General features: G+C 34.5%; 4 protein-coding genes across 5 annotated transcripts; 2 read left to right on the top strand and 2 right to left on the bottom strand.

Moving 5' to 3' along the window:
- On the top strand, positions 390–3,047 carry LOC104722716 (cysteine-rich receptor-like protein kinase 15). Its single transcript, XM_010440924.1, has 7 exons — positions 390–1,221; positions 1,348–1,485; positions 1,572–1,690; positions 1,778–1,988; positions 2,082–2,319; positions 2,400–2,550; positions 2,629–3,047. Exons 1-7 carry the CDS (start codon positions 390–392, stop codon positions 2,950–2,952), a joined length of 2,013 nt encoding a protein of 670 aa, XP_010439226.1. The 3' UTR covers positions 2,953–3,047.
- Positions 8,955–11,596, top strand: LOC104727818 (cysteine-rich receptor-like protein kinase 11). Its single transcript, XM_019232333.1, has 7 exons — positions 8,955–9,787; positions 9,864–10,010; positions 10,149–10,258; positions 10,365–10,575; positions 10,636–10,873; positions 10,969–11,122; positions 11,233–11,596. The coding sequence occupies exons 1-7, from the start codon at positions 8,995–8,997 to the stop codon at positions 11,557–11,559; spliced, it is 1,980 nt and encodes a 659-aa protein (XP_019087878.1). The 5' UTR covers positions 8,955–8,994; the 3' UTR covers positions 11,560–11,596.
- Positions 17,978–19,921, bottom strand: LOC104722715 (adenylylsulfatase HINT3-like). 2 transcript variants are annotated; one of them, XM_019232327.1, is made up of 5 exons: positions 19,483–19,921; positions 19,350–19,405; positions 19,075–19,132; positions 18,864–18,930; positions 17,978–18,381 (listed from the first exon to the last, which is right to left on the bottom strand). In XM_019232327.1, the coding sequence occupies exons 1-5, from the start codon at positions 19,798–19,800 to the stop codon at positions 18,053–18,055; spliced, it is 828 nt and encodes a 275-aa protein (XP_019087872.1). In that variant the 5' UTR covers positions 19,801–19,921; the 3' UTR covers positions 17,978–18,052. The 2 variants fall into 2 exon arrangements, with proteins under 2 accessions (XP_019087872.1, XP_019087873.1); XM_019232328.1 differs by having other exon boundaries at positions 18,296–18,381; positions 18,864–18,940.
- On the bottom strand, positions 20,167–21,154 carry LOC109127488 (cysteine-rich receptor-like protein kinase 5). Its single transcript, XM_019232330.1, has 4 exons — positions 21,132–21,154; positions 20,808–21,045; positions 20,581–20,734; positions 20,167–20,498 (listed from the first exon to the last, which is right to left on the bottom strand). The coding sequence occupies exons 2-4, from the start codon at positions 20,894–20,896 to the stop codon at positions 20,190–20,192; spliced, it is 552 nt and encodes a 183-aa protein (XP_019087875.1). The 5' UTR covers positions 20,897–21,045; positions 21,132–21,154; the 3' UTR covers positions 20,167–20,189.

The following is a 21,160-nucleotide window of genomic DNA, read 5'->3' as shown; positions in this document are numbered from 1 at the left end:
CGGTTTGTTGCTCCTAGACTGAATTTAATTGGACCTTCATTCGAAAGCTGAATTTACAGTTCGGACGGATTCCCAGATCAAATAACCAGTTTATCTTTAGTTTAAACCAGTATGTTGGAGGTGCCAATTCCCGCATCAACATGGAAGAATAATTAATAGTGACAAAACTATCTTTTGTCATCATTCTGATCCGGTAAATGAAACTATAAAAATTTGCCATACAATAAAATACAAGAAAAGAAAAAAAAAATGAAACGAAAAAAGGAAAAGAGGCGTTTTGCGTTTACTATGACTTTGATAGAATTATATGGTCGTCACAAACCATCCTCTACTTCACGTTATTCATTTTATAAATAAAGAGATCCATGATGTGAAACCCAAATCGAGCCATGCCTCTTTACGCCTCTTTCATATTCCTTTTCCTTTTCTCTCTCCTCACTAACTTCAGAGCTTCTGCTCAAAGCCCTACTTTCAAATTCATACACGATTATTGTCCAAATACGACAACATATTCAAGGAACAGCACTTACTTCACCAATCTCAAAACCCTTTTATCCTCTCTCTCCTCCGGCAACGCCTCTTACTCCACCGGATTCCAAAACGTCACGGTGGGACAAGCGCCCGACAAGGTCACCGGACTTTTTCTCTGCCGTGGAGACTTGTCCCCGGAAGCTTGCCGCAGCTGTGTCGCCTTTTCCGTCAACCAAACCTTAATTATGTGTCCGAATGAGAGAGAAGCCGTGTTCTATTACGACGAGTGCATGCTCAGATACTCTCACAATAATATTCTGTCAACCCTTATATACGATAGAGGATACCGAATGAGGAACGCCAATAATATTTCATCTCATCTAGAAGACGGGTTCGGAGATTTCGTATCTTCCATGATGAACCAAGCTGCCATGGAGGCAGCCAATAATTCTAGGAAGTTCTATACAATAACCGCCAAATGGAACGCACTCCAAAGTTTGCACGTACTGGTTCAGTGCACTCCTGATCTTAGAAGACAAGATTGCTTGGCCTGTCTGCAAGAATCCATCAATAGATTGTCTTTTTACAGACTTGGAGGAAGACAGCTCTGGCCAAGCTGTAACTCAAGGTACGAGGTTTACCCGTTCTACAACGAAACCACCGCTAGAGCACCACGAAAACAACAAGCACCACAGCCATTGTTGCCTTCGCCCGCCTCTACTTCTCCGGTGTCATCTCCTCAACGACCTGGTGAACTCTTTCTTCTTGCTCTGTTGTTTTTGCCGTGATGCATATTTTTTTTTTCCTTGTGATTAATTGTCGAGATTTAATTCATCTGTCACTATACTATCTCACATAAAGATTTTTGAAAAGCAGGGAAAGGTGGGAAATCAAACGTGTTACTGGTAGCCATTGTTGTGTCTATTATAGTGGCTGTTCTGCTTTTCGTTGCTGGTTTTTGTTTCCTTACAAAGAGGACAAAGAAGACTTCTGATACAGCACATCCGTTTGATGGTAAAGAATCCAATGTTGACAATCTTAATGGTCATTGATCAGATTCTTTTTTCCTATTTACTAAGAGTACTTTTATTATGCAATAGGAGATGATATAACAACCGTAGAGTCGCTGCAACTTGATTATAGAACAATACAAGCTGCAACAAATAATTATTCAGAAAATAATAAGATTGGCCAAGGCGGATTTGGCGAGGTTTACAAGGTACTACATATTACTATTAATTCGCCTGATGTTGTGTACTTTCACATTTTGGATAACGAGATGATGCTAATTAATCGAAACGAATAGGGTACACTTTCCAATGGGAGTGATATTGCGGTGAAGAGATTGTCAAAATCATCAGGACAAGGTGACACAGAGTTCAAGAACGAGGTTGCTCTTGTTGCAAAGCTTCAGCACAGAAATCTGGTTAGGCTTCTCGGGTTTTCTATTGAAGGAGAAGAGAGGATACTGGTCTACGAGCATGTGCCCAACAAAAGCCTTGATTACTTCCTCTTTGGTCAGTTGGATTTATTTACTCACTTGTTTCAATGGTCCTTTAGCTACTCTTGGAAACTTAAGATTTTACTATATTTCATTGATATACGCACAGACCGCTCAAACCAAGGGAAACTGGACTGGACTCGACGATACAAGATTATTGAAGGGATTGCTCGGGGGATTCTATATCTTCATCAAGATTCACGGCTAACAATCATACATCGTGATCTCAAAGCAAGTAACATTCTCCTAGATGCCGATATGAATCCTAAAATTTCTGATTTTGGAATGGCAAGAATCTTTGGAATGGACCAAACCCAGGAGAATACAAGCAGAATAGTTGGTACCTAGTAAGTTTTCCAACTTTGGTATTCACAAAAACCACTTACATTATTTTGCCAACATACTAAAGTTTTGATGTGGATTCTAGTGGTTACATGGCTCCTGAATATGCGATGCATGGCCAATTCTCAATGAAATCAGATGTCTATAGCTTTGGGGTGTTAGTTCTTGAGATTATAACTGGTAGGAAAAATAGCAGCTTCTACGAGACAAACGGTGCACATGACCTGGTCACATATGTAAGTTCAAATGCAATCATGTTGTAGATATATATACCACTCTTACAGTAAGCAACAATTGATTGATTAATGTTGTAGGCTTGGAGGCTTTGGGGTAACCGAACATCGTTAGACCTTGTGGATCCAATCATTGTAGAAAATTTTCAAAGCAGTGAAGTTGTTCGATGCATCCATATTGGTCTTTTATGTGTTCAGGAAAATCTAGTAGAGCGTCCGACCATGCCAACCATTTTTATGATGCTTACTAGTAATACTGTGACTTTGCCAGTGCCTCGACAACCAGGGTTTCTCGTTCAGAGTAGACTGGGAAACGACCCACTTGATTCAGATCATCAACAACGAGGAAGTCTGTTCCAGGGATCTGTTGATAGTGAATCGATCACTGATTTATATCCTCGTTGAATATGATGTTACCTCCACGCTTGTACCAATTCGTATTGAAATGCTTATTTTGCTTTATCAAATATTTTAATGCTACGGGTTGTCTTACACTTTCACTACAAGTGAATCTATCTATCTATTTTTTCTTTTTCTGTTTACCTTCTTCCACCACATCAGCATCAACCTAAATAATGTTATATTTTTTAACATTAAAAATTCTATTTTAAATATTCATTCACTGCATATTTATTACTTATAATTAATAATAATAAAAAATAAATAAAAAATGAATTACGTAAAATTAATGAAATTTTAAAATAAGAAAAACAATAATATTTTTTAGTAAATAATAAAATAATAACTATATAAAATGAATTAACTAAAATAAATGAACATTTTAAAATATTAAAATTTTGTTTTAGTAATAATGTTATTATTCAAATTTTAACCAAAAAATGATCATATTTCAAAATTTAGAATAGGTTAATGAGTTTTAGAATAGAAGTAAGATTTTAATGCATTTGGTGGAGTAAATAAAGAATTTATGTAATTGTAATTATAAAATTGTAAACATAGAAATACAATTAAAGTGAAACATTAGTTTCTAAGAAACATATACTACAAAAATATATTATGAAATTTTACTTTAAGAAAAATAAAAAATTAATTACTCAACTCAACTTACAAGTTTTGATTTAAAACGAAGACATTGTAAGGTTCACACTTTTTTTGAAAAAACTATGAAAATAATTCATCTAAAAAGACAAAAAGAATGGTCACAAAATATAGAAAAATGATATTGTGAATGTTGTGAAGAATTGCCATTTCATGGGTGTGATGCATCGTGATTTAAAGCCTGCGAATTTCTTGCTCTCGAGTAATGATCAGGATGCTATGCTCAAAGCTATTGACTTTTGTAAGATCAATAATACTCTGCTGTTGTTATTCATCACCATAACGTACAAGTATTGATATGTCTATATTTTGCATCTCCTTAGCATGTATTTGTTATGCATTTAGCTAGGATAACTAGTTGTTTTGCATTATTTTAGAATCTCTTTTATACACTTTGCATATTTAGGAAGTTTATGCATCATCCTTGCATACATTATACATTTTGAAGTATTTTAGGTGCTTAGTAGACGTCGGAGACGCAGACGATCGAGCCATTCTCAACCTACGCAATCGAGCCACATTCAACCCACGCAATCGAGCCACTCTCAGGGCACCAGTCGATCTGCACCAATCGAGCCACTCTCAGCTGCACCAATCGAGCCATTCTCAGCAGCACCAATCGAGCCATTCTCAGCTGCACCAATCGAGCCACTCTCGAGTCACCACTCGAGTCGCCACTCGAGCCATCACTCGAGCCACCGGTAGAGGGACTCAGTTTTTGACGTATTCATCAAAGTTGTAGAGAATTGAGTCATCTTTCCAATGCCGTTTATTTCAAGTCAATCTGAGGTGTGGTTCAAGAGTTATCACCATTTTAGTGGATACATATACACCCAGCTCGAGTCGCATCACCTCCACTCGACCCAGCTCGAGTCGTATGACCTCTACTCGATCCTTTCCACTCGACCGCACCCCAGGGAGAGACGACATGCGACTCGACCGCACCCCAGGGAGAGACGACATGCGACTCGACCGCACATGTTTGGTTTCACACGCTTCAGGAGATTCCCGAACCGACGCTCTACCTTGTCGTTTTAAGTTTTAGGGATTCACACGTTTTTACTATATATACATTTTGTTAAGTCTTGGTTTGGGGGACATCTTATCTTTTATCTCATTTTGTTCTTAAGGTTTTACCTAGCCTCCAAAAACGTTCTCAGACTTTGTATCCAGATTTCTATTAATACATTGAGTATTTGCATTTGATTTCTTCTACAAACTTGTTCTTCTCATTTCTATCTATCTACTATGCTTTGTTCAATGTTTTCTGGATTTTTATTGTTGTTGATGATTTTCGGATCTGAGTAGTGTAGTAGTTCTTGAGGATGGGATAGATTAGGTGGAGGATCTTAGGATGTAGGGTGTTTAAGCTTTTATTTGTATGATTCCCTTCTGGACTAGTGTTAGAAATACTAGTTTCTCTGATCAATTGGAACTAGGTCTTAGACATTTCCGCACCCAAAAGGTGTTCGATGAAATGTCTGACCAACTAGTGCCAGAGACTTACGTTCCTAGCCTAAGAGATTAGTTGTCTAGGATGTTTGTTGACGTGAATGAACTTGTTTGTCATGCCACGCTTGATCATGTTTCTCTAGCGAGAGCTAGGTTTGGAAGTGGTTGAGTCTGAGTAGCTTCTGTCAAGAGATTGGATTAGCTAAGTCGTGATATTCATTGTTTAGGGATAGTTTACTTGTCGTATGTTAAACACTCTGTAGACTAGGAGACTCCACCGACATCAATTACTCCCATCTTTAGGACTTTTATCTTTTTGATTGATATTACATTCCTGAGACTGTTTCATTTGTTCATGCTTAGAATCGTCCCTGGTTTCACTTATTCTTGTTCGCTTCTTGTCATACATTTTCGTTTCTAGTTCTGTGACTCATTTCCGTTTTGCATTCTGATCACTCTAGGATTGTTAGACATAAAAACACTCTTTTTGAATTGGCTTAACTTGTGATTTCTTGATTGCATCTTGAGTGGTAGCAATATCCCATTTGGATTGACACCTTCTGTACTACAACTGCATAAGGTTAATTGAGACCTGCTAGGAGACACAAAAATCTTAGTATCAAGTATTTATACAGATCAGAGTCGGCTATGATAGATCCTATATTCTAGCAAATATATACATGAATCATATCGCCGTTCTGTTTGCACGCCGCGATGTCAGAGTGTAGCTGATGAATTCTCGTATCATCACTGACAGAGAATCGTTGTTGTAGGCTTGCCCACATCGAGTTGGCGTTGTCCACCAACGAGATTGATTGTCGCAACTTCGGTTCGACGCTGCTGTAGATCCAACCAATGATCATAGCATTGACCATATCCCACTTCTCTTCTTCGTCTGGGTTATCGGTAGGTCGTTTAAGAGTTCCGTTAACGAAACCCAGTTTCCGCTTGGTATGAAGAGAATTCAACATCAACTTCGACCACCGTTCGTAATTCGCTCCATTCAACAAGATTGGAGTCTGCACCTGTCCTGTACTATCTGCTGGATGAAGATAGTACGGAGACATAAGAGCAGCAGAGGCTTCTTTTGAATCAGGTTTAACAACAGAGGTGGTAGATTCAATTTCACTCATTTTTTTAAAAAAGCAAAAAGAAAAAAAAAATAGAAAAAAATTTGTCAAAGGTTCAGATCGTGCTCTGATACCATGTAAGATCAATAATACTCTGCTGTTGTTATTCATCACCATAACGTACAAGTATTTATACAGATCAGAGTCGGCTATGATAGATCCTATATTCTAGCAAAGATATACATGAATCATATATTGAACATAATCGCCTAAGATTTAGTCTTATCCCAATAACTTTGGCTGCTCTGTCTTTATCGAAGAAGGTGAGCTCCGAGATTCCTTTCTTTGAGTGTGTTAGTTTGATAGGTTTTGGATCCGAGTATGTTTAGTTTGCTTTAGTCATGTGATAAATTTGGTGACTTTGGTTCCTTTGTGGCTGGTAATAAGAGACGATGGGTGGAGGGTTCGTGCATCATTTGCTGGTGGTAGCTGCCCAAGAGTTTTCTGCTCCTTTCATTTGTTTGCTTTTGTTTTTAATTGAAATCTTTTAAAATTCTACCTCAAAAGGTATGATTTTGAGAGGGATAATACTTAGGTTCACTCCTAGGTGAACATTCTTGTTCACTTCTTCCTTTTCAACCAATCAGAATCTTCTATATATTATTTTGTTTAAAAATATAAATCAAAATTAAATTAAAAAGCAATACATATTAAGGAAACAAATTATGTATAACTTTTTTTAAGGAAAGTTAAATATTGGCTTGGTTTAGATTTTACAATTAGAATGACATGATGTATCGGTTTGGGTTTACAAATAAGGTGATTAGGGTTTAGATTTTACAATTCAAACAAAATTATATGTCGGTTTGGGTTTACAAATGAAGTGGTTAGGGTTTAGATTTTACAATTAAAACAAAATTATATGTCGGTTTGAGTTTACAAATGAAGTGATTAGGGTTTAGATTTTACAATTAAACGAAATTATATGTCGGTTTGGATTTACAAATGAGATTGTTAGGGTTTAGATTTTATAACTAGAACGAAATTATATGTCGGTTTGGATTTACAAATGAGATGGTTAAGGTTTAGATTTTACAATTAGAATGAAATTATATGTCGGTTTGAGTTTAGAAATAAGATGGTTAGGGTTTAGATTTTACAATTAGAATGAAATTATATATCGGTTTGGGTTTATAAATAAACGGTTTAAGTTTTTAATTTTATAATAATGTATACAGATTTTGTTTCCTTATTTTATAAGGAGGTGAATAAATAGGTTCTTAAATGTAATAGGACATGTCAGAATCTCATTGGCTAAAATAAAGAGAAGTGAACAAAGGGGTTCACCTTAGGAGTGAATCCAAGAATTGTTCTTTTGAGAGGAGTACTTTTCAACTAAAAAAAAAAAGAAGTCTCTTAGAATCATTCAAAGTAGCATTTTAAAAAAAGTTGTGATATTTTGAATAACAAGAAATTTAAATTTGGATTTATAAACTATTGATTGAATAACAAGAGATTCTGAATTATTTTAAAAGACTTTCTATAAATCTTAGTTGAATAACATATGATTTCATGAGATTTTTTTAAATTTTCAATTGAATAACAAAAGATTTTAAGAATCCTTTAAAACGTTAAGTTCAATAACCCCTTCTTAGTAAATTAAGTTTAGTATTTATATAGATTTATACTCACAAGTTTGAATAATTATATTTGAACTTAATAATTTATTTTAATAAAAATATTTAAAATTAAAATCCCAAACGATACTGTGAAAAGTGAAAACTAACGTTAGTGTAGAAAAAAAAGAAGGAATTTGGGGTCACTGAAAAATTAGTATTAAACTTAATTGATTTTTTTTTGTCAAATACAACTGAGGTCACATATTCATCCTTTTACTATACTTTTTTTGTAGAAAAAATTACTAGACATTTCCACAAATTCTCAAATTTGGATCGTAGAACTCTGCTTTGATTTTTGTTACACTGCATCGCTAAATTAATCAAATTCGTTTATCATCTCATTGTTTCATTTGAGCTCTAGAAAACTCGATCTAGATTCGAAGCTAGAAGGTTTGGTATTTTCTGAACGTATTAAAAAAATATTTATTTTTTAAAGTGCTTATTATTTATTATTTTTAAATTATCTTTTGTTTATTAATTTAATTTTTAAATTTTTTAAATATTAAAGTGTTTTTTGGTTATTTATGATTTCTTATTTACATCAAGAAAACAACTGTTTTCTGTTTTACCTTATTTAATATATTCTGTAAGAAAAATATTTATTGGCTATTACATTAAAACAATAGAAAGAAAATTAAACATCTTATCAAATAAATATATATTAAAAAACTAAAAGAAATTAGTTTTGACTCCAGCCGATCGTGAAACAAGTTGTAGAACCCAGCGAAGCACGGCCGATGGATTCGAGTGTTGACATATTGACTCATGCCGATCCACTTTTCCTTTTTTTGGACAAAACAAGCCGATTAAATTTTAAACGAGTGTACTAGCTGATGATGAAAAGATTGGTTCAATAGAATGCTATTCTTGAAAATTGTTTTTTTTTTCTGGACAAATCTTGAAAATTGTTTTAGTGACATGTTAAAGGGGTGGAAAGACAAAAGACAAAAGCACTACACACATTAGTTTATGTCATTTTTTCAGGTCTTTCTCCATCTGCCGTGCTTCGCTGGGTTAACACTCATTAGAAATTTCGGAGCTATTTTCCGAGTCACGTGAAAATCAACTTTATCTGACTTTTGGCATTCGTCGACAAATTCAACATTAGAGAGGAACAGGACTTCAGTTTTGCTGTTTCCTGCTTGAACAAAAAAGAAATTCCTGCGTTTGCTATAATCTAAGGAACAATGAAGCAGATGATTTTTTTTTCAATCCTCTGTTTTGTTCTGATAAGCTTCGGTGTTGCTTCAGTTTCCGCACAACTACATTGCATGAACATTGGGTACGGTTCCAACAGTACTTTCGACGCAAATCTCCGACTAATACTCTCTTCTCTTCCTTCCAATGTCACTGCTCAAGATGGCTTCTTCTACAACGGTTCAGTCGGACAGAAACCAAACCGTGTCTATGCAACAGGGATGTGCATCCCAGGGTCATCTTTAGGTGACTGTTCTGAATGTATCAAGACAGCTTCTGCTGGTTTGATACAGAGTTGTCGTAACCAGTTAGAAGCGTATTCATGGCAAGGTAAGCCTACGCTTTGCCATGTGCACTACTGCAATACTTCTTTCTTGGGATCTGCAGATCTAGGCCTTATAAATTTGGCCTACCAAGGTGATAGCAACTCAAACCTAACGGAGTTCACGGCCATATGGGGAGACTTAGTTGTTCGTATGATTGCTGCAGCCTCCACATCAAAAAGCACACCATCGTCTAGTAATAACCATTACGCAGCTGATGTTGTAGCCTTGACAAAATTCCAAAATATATATGCATTGATGCAATGTGCGCCGGATATTTCTTCACGTGATTGTGAAAAATGTCTGAAACAACAGCCGTCATGCTGTGGTCAGGAGCAAGATGGCGTTATTATACGGCCAAGCTGCTTTTTCCGTTGGAGTTTGTATACATTCTCTAAGGCTTTTGATAATATTACGGTGGCTTTTTCTCCTCCTCCGCTGCAACCTCCTTCTGACAATGGTAAGTGGTCGCAAAGCTATGAGTGTTGTGACAAGAACCGGTCAAAATATTTAACGATTATATTGCACTATTACAGGTAGTAGAGAAAACTCAACAAGAGCAATTGTGGAAATTGTTGTTCCCACTGTAGTAGTTGTCATCATCATCTTAGTACTGCTTGCTCGGCGATCTGCTGTACTTTGCTGGCGGAGAATACCATCTCGAGATATTGACTTTGATCAATGTGAGTGTTTTTCACATCCTTTTTATATGGCCTCTTAGCTTTTAGCATGTATATATTTTGTGGAATAGTTCAGAACATTTACTACATAACTCGTCGATAATATCAGAGAGAATGTCTTTAATTAAATTGATTTTACAGCTGGTATTACAAATGTACGCTCCCTCCAATTCGATTATAAGACAATTGAAGTTGCCACTGAAAAATTTAGTAACAAGCTTGGTCAAGGTGGATTTGGCGAAGTTTTCAAGGTGTCATTTATGTAGCTAAGTGCTATTTAATTACTTCTCTGGACAAAACTTGGAATTACAGAGTAAACGTATGCTGATCAACATTACCTCATTGTTTTATTTGTAGGGTATGTTGCCTAATGGAACCGAAGTTGCTGTGAAGAGGCTAGCAAAAACATCAGCACAAGGCGCACAAGAGTTCAAGAATGAGGTTGTTGTTGTTGCAAAACTTCAGCATAGAAATCTTGTTAGGCTTCATGGGTTTTGTCTAGAAGGAGAAGAAAAGATACTTGTGTTCGAGTTTGTCCCCAACAAGAGCCTCGATTACTTCCTCTTTGGTACGTGACTTATTTGTTTGAATTTGTATGAGTGGCAAATAACTACTTGCGTATTTGTAGACCCTGCAAAGCAAGGGCAGCTATACTGGATGAAACGATATAACATTATTGTGGGAATCACTCGAGGAATTCTATATCTTCACGAAGATTCACGGCTCACAATCATACACCGTGATCTCAAAGCCAGCAATATTCTCTTAGATGCAGATCTGAATCCGAAAATTGCTGATTTTGGAACGGCTAGGATTTTTGGGATGAACCAAAGTGGAGCTAATACAAAAAGAATAGTTGGGACACGGTACGTACGGGTGTTGGATATGTTCTATTTTCTGAAGTTTTAAGAAATTTTTCTTCACTAGTGTACTCAATATCTCGTTTGTTTTACTATTTTAGCGGTTACATGTCCCCAGAATACATGATGCAAGGCCAGTTCTCAACGAAATCAGATGTCTATAGTTTTGGAGTCTTAGTTCTTGAAATTATATGTGGTCAGAAAAACATATTCCTCCCGCAGTTAGACACTACAGTTGAGAATTTGGTAACATACGTAAGTACCAAAGAAGAACTAAATTCTTGATTGATGATCAAAATGACAATATCAACAACATGATTTTATCTAATTGTCAGATCTTAGTTGATAGTTACATTATGTTACAGGCTTGGAGGTTATGGAGAGACGGGACACCATTAGAACTCGTGGATCCAACCATTTCAGAGAATTGTCCAACCGAAGAAGTGAAAAGATGCATCCACATTGCGCTGCTATGTGTTCAACACAATCCCACAGATCGTCCAAACTTGTCGACAGTTAACATGATGCTCACTAGAAACTCCCTCAATTTACCTGCTCCTCAACAACCTGGATTCTTCTTTCCAAATAGACGCAACCAAGAACACGGTGGCCTAGAGTCTAGCCAGTCTACGAACAAGTCCAATTCCCAAACTATCAATGATGTAACCATTACAGATCCTGAACCTCGTTGAAGATCACCGAAACTATGTCTGTAATGTCCTATTCAAATTGTTGAATGTAAAACATTTGTTGTTGGATATACTCGCTGAAGTTACTTAAAAATATTTCAATATCATGTTATCTAACAACAATCTATTTTTTTAACATCAGTTATCATTCACATTTATAAAAATGAATACAAGAGGTTGAATATGTTCACAAAAAAAAAAAAAAAAAGTTGAATATGATTTTCTTTTGAAAAAGCAGTATGAAGCAATAACGAAACTCTCTAATTAAAAATTGGTGTGAAAAATCAAATATATCACTAATGAAAAAGTCTTCATGATTTCTATCATTCTATGTAGGTACGTATTTTAAACGAGGGTATAATAATATTGCGAAGAATAATAAAAGTGATTTTTTATTATTATATAGTTAACTATTTTCGATTACATGGTTAACTATTGCTTCATGTTATTATTTTTTTCTAATTTTTTTGATACATTGTTATATGGGAGATGGGAACGAAATCAAAATCAGAATCTGCCATATATGTAAAATTTCCATATGTATATAAGCGTGCACTCTCATCATTCCCATCAAAATATTATTAAGCAAAAAAAATGAAAAATCTACCAACTGTCTAAATTTAGAATAAAATATAATTATCACTAGAGTTGTGGAAATAATACATGTCGGTTTTGATTAGTTACTATTTACTAAGATTTAACCCGTTGTACACCACGAGACAATTTTTTTAAAACCAAAACTTTTAAATTTAAGTTATAAATGTTTGTTGATTTTGTTTAGTGTTTGCGATCGTATAATTGTATTTAGATTGTTAATTTTATGGTTAATTTATGGTACATTGCATGATATTTGTTTTTTACATAATCGTAATTTAATTAAAATTTAATCTTTTAATATTGATGGTGTTAATAAAATAATAACATGATGAACACAGAATTAATAATATTTTAATTTATATTTATATCAACTCAAATTTGTCTTGCTATATAACCTGTGATATATTATAGTTTCTGTTTCCATAAAATATTATAGTTTCTGTTTCTATAGAATAGAAGCAAAAAAATTTAAAAACAATAGAAAGTGTCATTAATATATTATAGTTTCTGTTTCCATAAAATATTTGCAGTATTATGTTAGAAATGGAATGTAAAATATTAAGAAAACAAAATCTGGAGTAATGTTAGTTTTGGAAATTTTTTAGGGATACAAACCATTCAAACGAGGGGTACATATGGATTAGACAATATCATTGGAGTCAATGCTCGAAGAAGTCTTTATCTCCATCAACATTCATGGCTTAAAAATCATACACGGTGACCTCAAATCTAGTAACATTATCCTAGATTCTAATATGAACACAAAAACTGAAATTAATTTGGGTGATTTACTCAAATGTTATCCAAATTAGGTAATATTACCATAATCTACAAACAAAGATTTTATTACTAGAATATTTCGGGTATTTTCAAAATACCCAGCGCACTCTTGTTTTATGTTACCGGAAAAAACGTAATTACAAAAATATCATTGCCACGTCAGACGCCACGTCAAAACGCTGACGTGTAACAATAACTCAGCCATAAGGCATTACAAAGGTATGTTGCGGCTGAGTTATAGGTATATTCCGGCTGAGTTATGGAAAAAAACATTTGAGTAAGAGCGGACGGCTGAGTTAGAGCATAACTCAGCCAAGCGTTACGGCTGACTTATCAAAATCTGGCTGACTTATCAAAATCTGGCTGACTTATCAAAATCTGGCTGAGTTATGCTCTAACTCAGCCAAACGTTACAGCTGACTTATCAAAATCTGGTTGAGTTACGCTCTAACTCAGCCGTCCTTACGGCTGAGTTTTCATCCGATGGTTGAGTTGTAAAATTTTTGGCTGAGTTATCACTATGACACGGCTGAGTTATCACTACGACACGTCTGAGTTACCATTTTCCGACTGGCTGAGTTATCGTACAACTCAGCCGTGATAGGCTGACTTATCGTACAACTCAGCCATTCGACGGCTGACTTAGTAGCAAAAAATTAATTACTAGAATGTTATTCAGTTACGGCTGACTTATTAAACGATACGGCTGAGTTACATATTTTCAGTTGATGAAGCGGCTGAATTTGGCAGCAATTTTTTTTGCTTTTTAATTACTGTAATGTTTTTCATATTGTGACTGAGTTATAATTTGTTTGATGGCTGAGTTTTATATAGATTGAGTTATTAATTGTTTGATGGCTGACTTGCCACGTCGGATGCAGCATCCATGTCAGCATTCCATGTCATCTTTTTTTTTTCCTCCGGAAATACGAAACGTCGTTCGACTCTTGTTCTTCAACTGGTAAATAAGTGAACTATTTACCTTCTTCTTCACCTTGTTCTTATACTTCTTCTTCACCTTGTTCTTCTACTTCTTCTTCACCTTGTTCTTCATTTTCTTTCATGGATCCAGTTCCGGTACNGAGTTCCGGTTCTAGTTGTTTCTGGTAATTGGGTAAAGACATAGAGATATGTATTTAACACCGACGATAGAGGGTTTATAGTTGTGCAGATAGATGGAGGCACAACAAACGATCAGCTACGTCTCTGTGTAGAGTTTTCAGCAAAAAAGTCTACAGAAACTAGTGGAGCTAGAGGAAGTATGATTCTGCCAAGCAGTTACTCGAAAGTAGAATCTACAAACGAAGTGTACAGTGGAGGATTTGAAGGCACTTGTTTTGATTATGGTAAGATCGTTGACAAAGAAAACCAAGAAGAAGAAGAAGTTGTCGAAGTAGCATCTGACGAAGAAGAAGACGATGAATTTTCAAATCCGATTTAATGTTTTCGACGACTCCGATATATCAGCCATTAAGGATTTATAAATCACTATAACTCAGCCGTCACATGAATCGACGAGACCTTTTGTTTTCCCGTAAATATTATAACTCTGCCGTAAAGTCATATATATCAGTCATTTACTTTCATATTGTTTATTGTGATAACTCAGCCGTAACATGAATCGACGAGACCTTTCGTTTTCCTGTAAATATTATAACTCAGCCGTCAAGTCATATATATCATTCATTTACTTTCAAATTGTTTCTTGTGATAACTCAGCCATAACTCACTATAACTCAGCCGTCACATGACCTTTCGTTTTCCTGTAAATATTGTAACTCAGCCGTCAAGTCATATATATCATTCATTTACTTTCAAATTGTTTCTTGTGATAACTCAGCCATAACTCACTATAACTCAGCCGTCACATGACCTTTCGTTTTCCCGTAAATATTATAACTCAGCCGTAAAGTCATATATATCATCCATTTACTTTCAGATTGTTTCTTGTGATAACTCAGCCATAACTCACTATAACTCAGCCGTCACATGACCTTTCGTTTTCCCGTAATGATTATAACTCAGCCGTAAAGCGATATTTTGGCGGGAAACCATCAGTTAACCTAATAATAGACATATTTCCATTCTAAATTTAATTTTTATGTTATAATAATTTTAATATTCACTTGTTGGAGAAATACTTTTAGAAAAATAAAATTCTAAATTTGAATAATAATTATTTAATTATTTGCAATAATATCTTGTGATAAAAAGCTCATTTTATGAATTTATTATGCGTGTGGATTTGAGCAGGCATAGAATTAGTGATTTTTCGCGCTTCCCTAACAATACTTTTTGTGACATCGAGAGACGTTTTAATACTTATTAGGAATCTGCCAGAACAAAAGACCCAGAAAAGAAAGAAGAATATGTTTTCATATTATTGAGAAGATCCTAAACCGACCAAACCGAACCGAACCGGAAATAATAGACATATTTCCATTCTAAATATAAATTTTGAGTTATAATAATTTTAATATCCAATTGTTGGAGAAATACTTTTAGAAAAATAAAATTCTAAATTCAAATAATAATTATTTAATTATTTGCAATAATATCTTGTGATAAAAAGCTCACTTTATGAATTTATTATGCGTGTGGATTTGAGCAGGCACAACATTAGTGATTTTTCGCGCTTCCCTAACAACACTTTTTGTGACATAGAGAGACGTTTTAATACTTATTAGGAATGTGACCGAACAAAAGACCCAAAATTGAAAGAAAAATATGTTTTCATATTATTGAGAAGACCCTAAACGATAACTCAGCCATAACTTTACCATAACTCAGCCAACCCTCAAATTAGAATGACTAAATAACCGACCAATCCGTACCGAACCGGATACTATTTTTTCCAATATTTTTGGTTAATTACAGTTATATTCGGCTTGCTATCAGTTATATTAAGTTAATCGACCTAATTTGGATAACATTTGGAATATTTATGGTTATATATTCATCTAACTGACCCATAACCGGAAATAATCGAAAAGTAATTTCAAAATTTTTAAATTTTCAAATGGTTATCATATTAGTATATCCAAATTACCACCTTAAACCAAACACAATATAACCGAAACCAAACTGTTATATTAAAACCCATAATGTTGGAAATATGAACCCTAAACCTCAAACCCTAACCCTAACCCTAACCCTAATTCTAACCCCTAAATGTCATGTTTTGAATGTTTTACACATTTTGATCAGACTGTGTAAAAATCAATCTTTGTCCATAATTATTACTTTTTATTGCTTATAATAATTGTAATATTCATTTTTTTCATTCTATATTTTAATTTTGAGTTATAATAATTCTAATTTACAAATATTTCATAAGTCAGCCGTTTATGTCGATAACTCAGCCATATCAGTCAATTGTTTGAGAAATACTTTTATTAAAAAAAAATTAAAAAATTCAAATTCAAATTTTGAATTTCTTTTAAATAAAAAATCGCTAAAATCTCATTTATTAAGCGTGTGGTTGTTAACAATAAACATAATTATTGTTTGCGTCTCCCCAACAACACTTTTTGTATTCTCGAGAAGGTATATAATAAATTAACATATCTGTTGTATAACTCAGCCATAATTATACCATAACTCAGCCAACCCTCAAATTAGAATGACTAAATAACAAACCAAACCGAACCGAACCGAAAAAAATAATTTTTCCAATTTGGTATTTTTGAATTGGTATGTTTGGTTAATTTCTGTTATATTCGGCTTACTTTCGGTTATATTAGGCTAATCTACTTAATTACAATATATTTTGAGTTATTTATGGTTATATATTAATCTAACCGACCCATAACCGGAAATAACCAAAACAAAATTTGATTTTTTTTAAAAAAATATTCAAATGGTAATAATATTAGTATATCCATATTACCACCTTAAACCAAACACATTAAAATACATTAGAACCAAAACCAAAAAACAAATAACGTTACTCATCTGAACCTTACATCTCAAACCCTAAACTCCAACCCTAACCCTAACCCCTAAACATCATGTGTTGTATGTTTAACATATTCTGGTGAAAATGTGTAAAAATCAATCTTTCTCTATAATTATTACTTTTTTATTGGTTATAATAATTGTAATATTCATATTTCAATTGTACATTTAAATATTAAGTTATAATAATATAAATTTACAAATATTTCATAAGTCAGCCGTGTAAGTCAATAACTCAGCCATCACTTAGTCACTTCGTCGAAATTTTTTTATTTTTTATTCGAATTTTGAGTTCAATTTTTTAATTATTTGTATAATATATTGTGAAAAAACTAACTTTATAAATTTATTACGCGTGTGGATCTTAGCAGGCACAAAATTATTGCTTGGGTTTCTCCAACAACACTTTTTGTAATATCGAGGCACAACACGGAAGACCAAATGAAGCCGTACCAAGTTCATAACTCAGCCGTACGAAGTACATAACTCATCCATAACATATATGTTTATTTAATATTTATCAATATTAAATACACAGAGATATGTATCATATGACCTCAATTCAATGTGTATCATATGGCCTCAATTCACATAGATATGTATAATATGGCCTCAATTCAATGTTATATAGAAAGATGGCAATTTGTATAAGCTATGTTTCTTAATTAATTTATAGTTTTATACATACTCTATACAAGTACAACTAGCATGATGATGATACATACTCTATACAAGCACAACTAGCATGATGATGAAATATGGAGGCAATTTAAGATCCCTACCGTAAAAAGTTAAACTAATGTTGTATAGGCACACAACTAATAATTTTTTTTTTTTTGACAATTGGCACACAACTAATAGTCTATATACTCTACAAGCACAACCAATAGTCTATTATTAGCAGTTGTAGTATTTTGTAAAATGGAGACTCCACGGTTGTAAACGCCATCCAACATACTAATTTTACCATTTAATCTTTTCACATAGCATGGGAGATTTTGATATGCACTTCTAATGATATTTTTCGAAGTAATCATGTGATTGCAGAACTTACAGCCTGTAAAACTGAAAAGTGAAAACAGAATCGTGAAACCTAAACAATATTATGATGTTACCAATCTCGCATCGTTTCCAGACCAAAACAAAAATTATCCAAAGTTCACTAAGAAAACGAAACGCAACCGACATTACTCAAAAATAAAAATACAATACAGGGTTTGTTATGTTTTGCATCCCTAATCTGCACTCTTTGACTTCTTCTTCTTCTTCTTCGTGATGTGGCCATCATCAGTCTCCTCGTCTCCTCCAGCTTTACTCTTCTTTTTCTTCTTCTCTGATTTCTCATTCTCCTCTGCTGTCTCCATCTTCCTCTTCCTTTTTCTTTCTTCTTCTTTTTCTCTGACTTGTCCTCTTCCATTGCCACCACCTCTTCTTCTTCTTCTTCACCCTTTGCCGTCTTCTTCTTGCTTTTCTTTGCTGAGACATCCTTCCCTTCATCATTGGAACAGATCAAACACTGAGTCCACCATCACTCTAAGGAATGGCAAGATTACTTTAGAATATGACAACAAGTACTGGTAAAACCCGTTCAAAGTCTGTTTTATTTTGCATAACAAGATTGCTATGTTTACATAACAAGAACAAGAAACTTAGTTCACAAGCCAGGTTAGGTATTCAATGGTTGCGTGAACTAATGATGAGATATATAAGGTCTTGAACGAAAAGCCTTGTACTCTTTCTGTATAAGAAAACTATGGTAGACACTAGACATAGGTTATACGGTCCTTCTATTAAAAGATGCGCAAAGAAATGGGTTTGAGATCATCGAGAGATCGGGTTCCTAAGGGAAAGTTACATAATCAAAATGTTAAGGTTCTTACAACTTCATTACTAATATATATGTAAAGACAGTTCTTATAATCTGATTGTATCAGACAGAGATGGATAGAGAAATGAGAATTGATAGACCATACCACTGTCAGTAGCTTTCACGATAGCGGTACTGATAAGAGGAACTTTAGAACACATGGCAGCAACGACCTGCATTCTCCTTGGAGGAGACCATAATCAAAATCTTATATACAAAAAAAAACTTTCAAGCAAGAAGACATACAAATGAAACATACGTAACTACCCAAAATCCATAAGTAAATAAAACATTACAAGGTAGGAAGAGGAACTTACTGAGGGAGGAGTTTCCTCTAAAGTTGGATAATGTAACTTGGGAATAATAAGAGAGTGCCTGAAACACCCGAAGAAAAAAAGTTCATAGCTATCAGATTCGAGAATAACAAACACTTGTAACAAAATGCAATCCATCAATCAAGATTCTAACCAAATTGCACCAAGTAATCAAGAACACACAAGTATATAACAGAGCATATGGCAAAACCAATCTCAGTTTTGATTGTTCTTAAAAAAAAAAAAAAAAAAGAATCAAGATTTGTTGACTGTATTACCCATTGCGTAGTGGATTAGTATCCAGTATACACAAACACATATCATCCTCGTACAACTGCATCAAAAGAGTTCAGTTAGTTTTTAGTTCTCTGTTATAAAGAAATTTGAAGAAATAGAGAGAGTTTTTAAAACCTTGAGACATTGAGACTCGCCACGGATAATCTTACAGAAAACGCAGTCGTTTTGGAGATTGGATGGTTCCACTTTCCCGTCGTCGCCGGACGAACCAGAGCTGCAACCGAAGACCCTGAGAGTCGGGTCTCGGGACGGGTTCGGACCATGTGGGTTGAGGTGTGAACAGAGGATCGCAAGCCTTCTAGCTTCCATTATCTGAAGTTGAACCAAATAATTATAATAATCCGATTCTTTTGATTCCCGAAAAGAGCAAATAATGTAGATGATTCTGATTCTAACGGTGGACTCAGTGTTTGATCTGTTCTCTGATCTCATCTCATCTAGGGTTTCAGGGTTTAAGACGATTTGTTTGATGGCTAGAGACTGGACAAAGATAGAGTATCGCAGGCGAGCCGGCGGAACTAGAGTTTCTGCGACGAGAGAGAGGTTTTTTTTCGGTTATGAACAGTGGAAACTGTTTGATTTTCCTTTTTAACATAACGTGGAAAATCGAAAATAATGTGTATTTTAATTTGCTGATGTGTATTTTTTTTTATATTTTTTTATTCAAAATCGAAAAACAAAAACCAAAGGGTAAATTGTAATTACTCTCAAAGCACTAAACATTTGAGTAATTTTCAAAAGATTTATAGATATGAGTAATAAACTAACTTTTGGATAACATTTGAATAATTATTTCAATTAATTTTGGTTTTAGTTTTTCTCTAACGAGGAACTAAAGTAGTAAGCGACGCAACATCAATGGAACAAAGAGAAGACTTATCCATCGATGGACCTGCTTGCTCATGATTACTCCGGGAGAAAAATCCTGGTGGTTGAGGTACATCGAGGGCGATTGAGCTAGTAGTAAGCATTTGGACTATCGCTGACATGGTTGGACGATTTTCAGTATCTTCTTGGACACATAATAATGCAATATGGATGCATCTAATTATTTTGATTCTTTGGTAATTCTCTCGAAAGGACGAATCCACTAGCTCTAGTGGCGAACCGTTACTCCATAGCTTCCAAGTCTATATGTTGAGCGATTTAAGACAAATTATTTGTGACTGTTTAATAGAGGAAAAGAGTAGAGATATGAAGTGTTATACTTACATATGTAACCAAGTTTCCAAAACTAGCATCCATCTGATAGAGGCTGCTGTTATTCCTTCCGCTTATAATCTCAAGAACTAATACTCCGAAGCTATAGACATCAGATTTCATTGAGAATTGGCCATACATGGCATACTCGGGAGACATGTAACCACTGCCATAATACATAAAAGGTTTGAGTTAATCAAGGAATTCTACATTTAGTAGATGACAAGACCAAAACTTACTAAGTTCCAACTATTCGTCTCGTGTTGTCTTCTGTTTGGTCCAATTCGAAAATCCTCGCCATTCCAAAATCTGCAACTTTCGGGTTCATATCAGCATCCAAGAGGATGTTACCTGCTTTGAGGTCACGATGTATGATTGTGAGTCGTGAATCTTGATGGAGATACAGAATTCCTCTAGCAATTCCTCCTATGATCTTATACCGTGTAGTCCAATCCAACTGGCTCTGCTTATTAGAGTCTGAACATTCCATATATAGTTAGAATATCTAAAACATGAGTTCAAAAATGAAATATATTCCCTAATTAAGCATCGGTTTAACTTACCAAACAAGAAGTAATCAAGGCTTTTATTA

This window comes from Camelina sativa, chromosome 11, assembly GCF_000633955.1.
Source record: "Camelina sativa cultivar DH55 chromosome 11, Cs, whole genome shotgun sequence".
Taxonomy (NCBI): Eukaryota; Viridiplantae; Streptophyta; class Magnoliopsida; order Brassicales; family Brassicaceae; genus Camelina; species Camelina sativa.
Note: the sequence above shows the minus strand (reverse complement) of the source record. Positions and strands in the feature narration are given on the sequence as shown.

Excerpts from the sequence above, each read along its gene's own strand:
- LOC109127488 (XM_019232330.1), bottom strand. The coding sequence starts at position 20,896 with ATGAACCCGAAAGTTGCAGATTTTGGAATGGCGAGGATTTTCGAATTG. Across the intron at positions 20,735-20,807 it reads AGACGAATAGTTGGAACTTA|TGGTTACATGTCTCCCGAGT; the intron begins GTAAGTTTTGGT and ends GTATTATGGCAG. Across the intron at positions 20,499-20,580 it reads TTGGAAACTTGGTTACATAT|ACTTGGAAGCTATGGAGTAA; the intron begins GTAAGTATAACA and ends CTCAACATATAG.
- LOC104722715 (XM_019232327.1), bottom strand. The coding sequence starts at position 19,800 with ATGAGATCAGAGAACAGATCAAACACTGAGTCCACCGTTAGAATCAGA. Across the intron at positions 19,406-19,482 it reads GCGAGTCTCAATGTCTCAAG|TTGTACGAGGATGATATGTG; the intron begins GTTTTAAAAACT and ends CTTTTGATGCAG. Across the intron at positions 19,133-19,349 it reads ACTAATCCACTACGCAATGG|GCACTCTCTTATTATTCCCA; the intron begins GTAATACAGTCA and ends CGGGTGTTTCAG.
- LOC104722716 (XM_010440924.1), top strand. The coding sequence starts at position 390 with ATGCCTCTTTACGCCTCTTTCATATTCCTTTTCCTTTTCTCTCTCCTC. Across the intron at positions 1,222-1,347 it reads GTCATCTCCTCAACGACCTG|GGAAAGGTGGGAAATCAAAC; the intron begins GTGAACTCTTTC and ends TTTGAAAAGCAG. Across the intron at positions 2,320-2,399 it reads AGCAGAATAGTTGGTACCTA|TGGTTACATGGCTCCTGAAT; the intron begins GTAAGTTTTCCA and ends TGTGGATTCTAG.
- LOC104727818 (XM_019232333.1), top strand. The coding sequence starts at position 8,995 with ATGAAGCAGATGATTTTTTTTTCAATCCTCTGTTTTGTTCTGATAAGC. Across the intron at positions 9,788-9,863 it reads GCAACCTCCTTCTGACAATG|GTAGTAGAGAAAACTCAACA; the intron begins GTAAGTGGTCGC and ends GCACTATTACAG. Across the intron at positions 11,123-11,232 it reads TTGAGAATTTGGTAACATAC|GCTTGGAGGTTATGGAGAGA; the intron begins GTAAGTACCAAA and ends ATTATGTTACAG.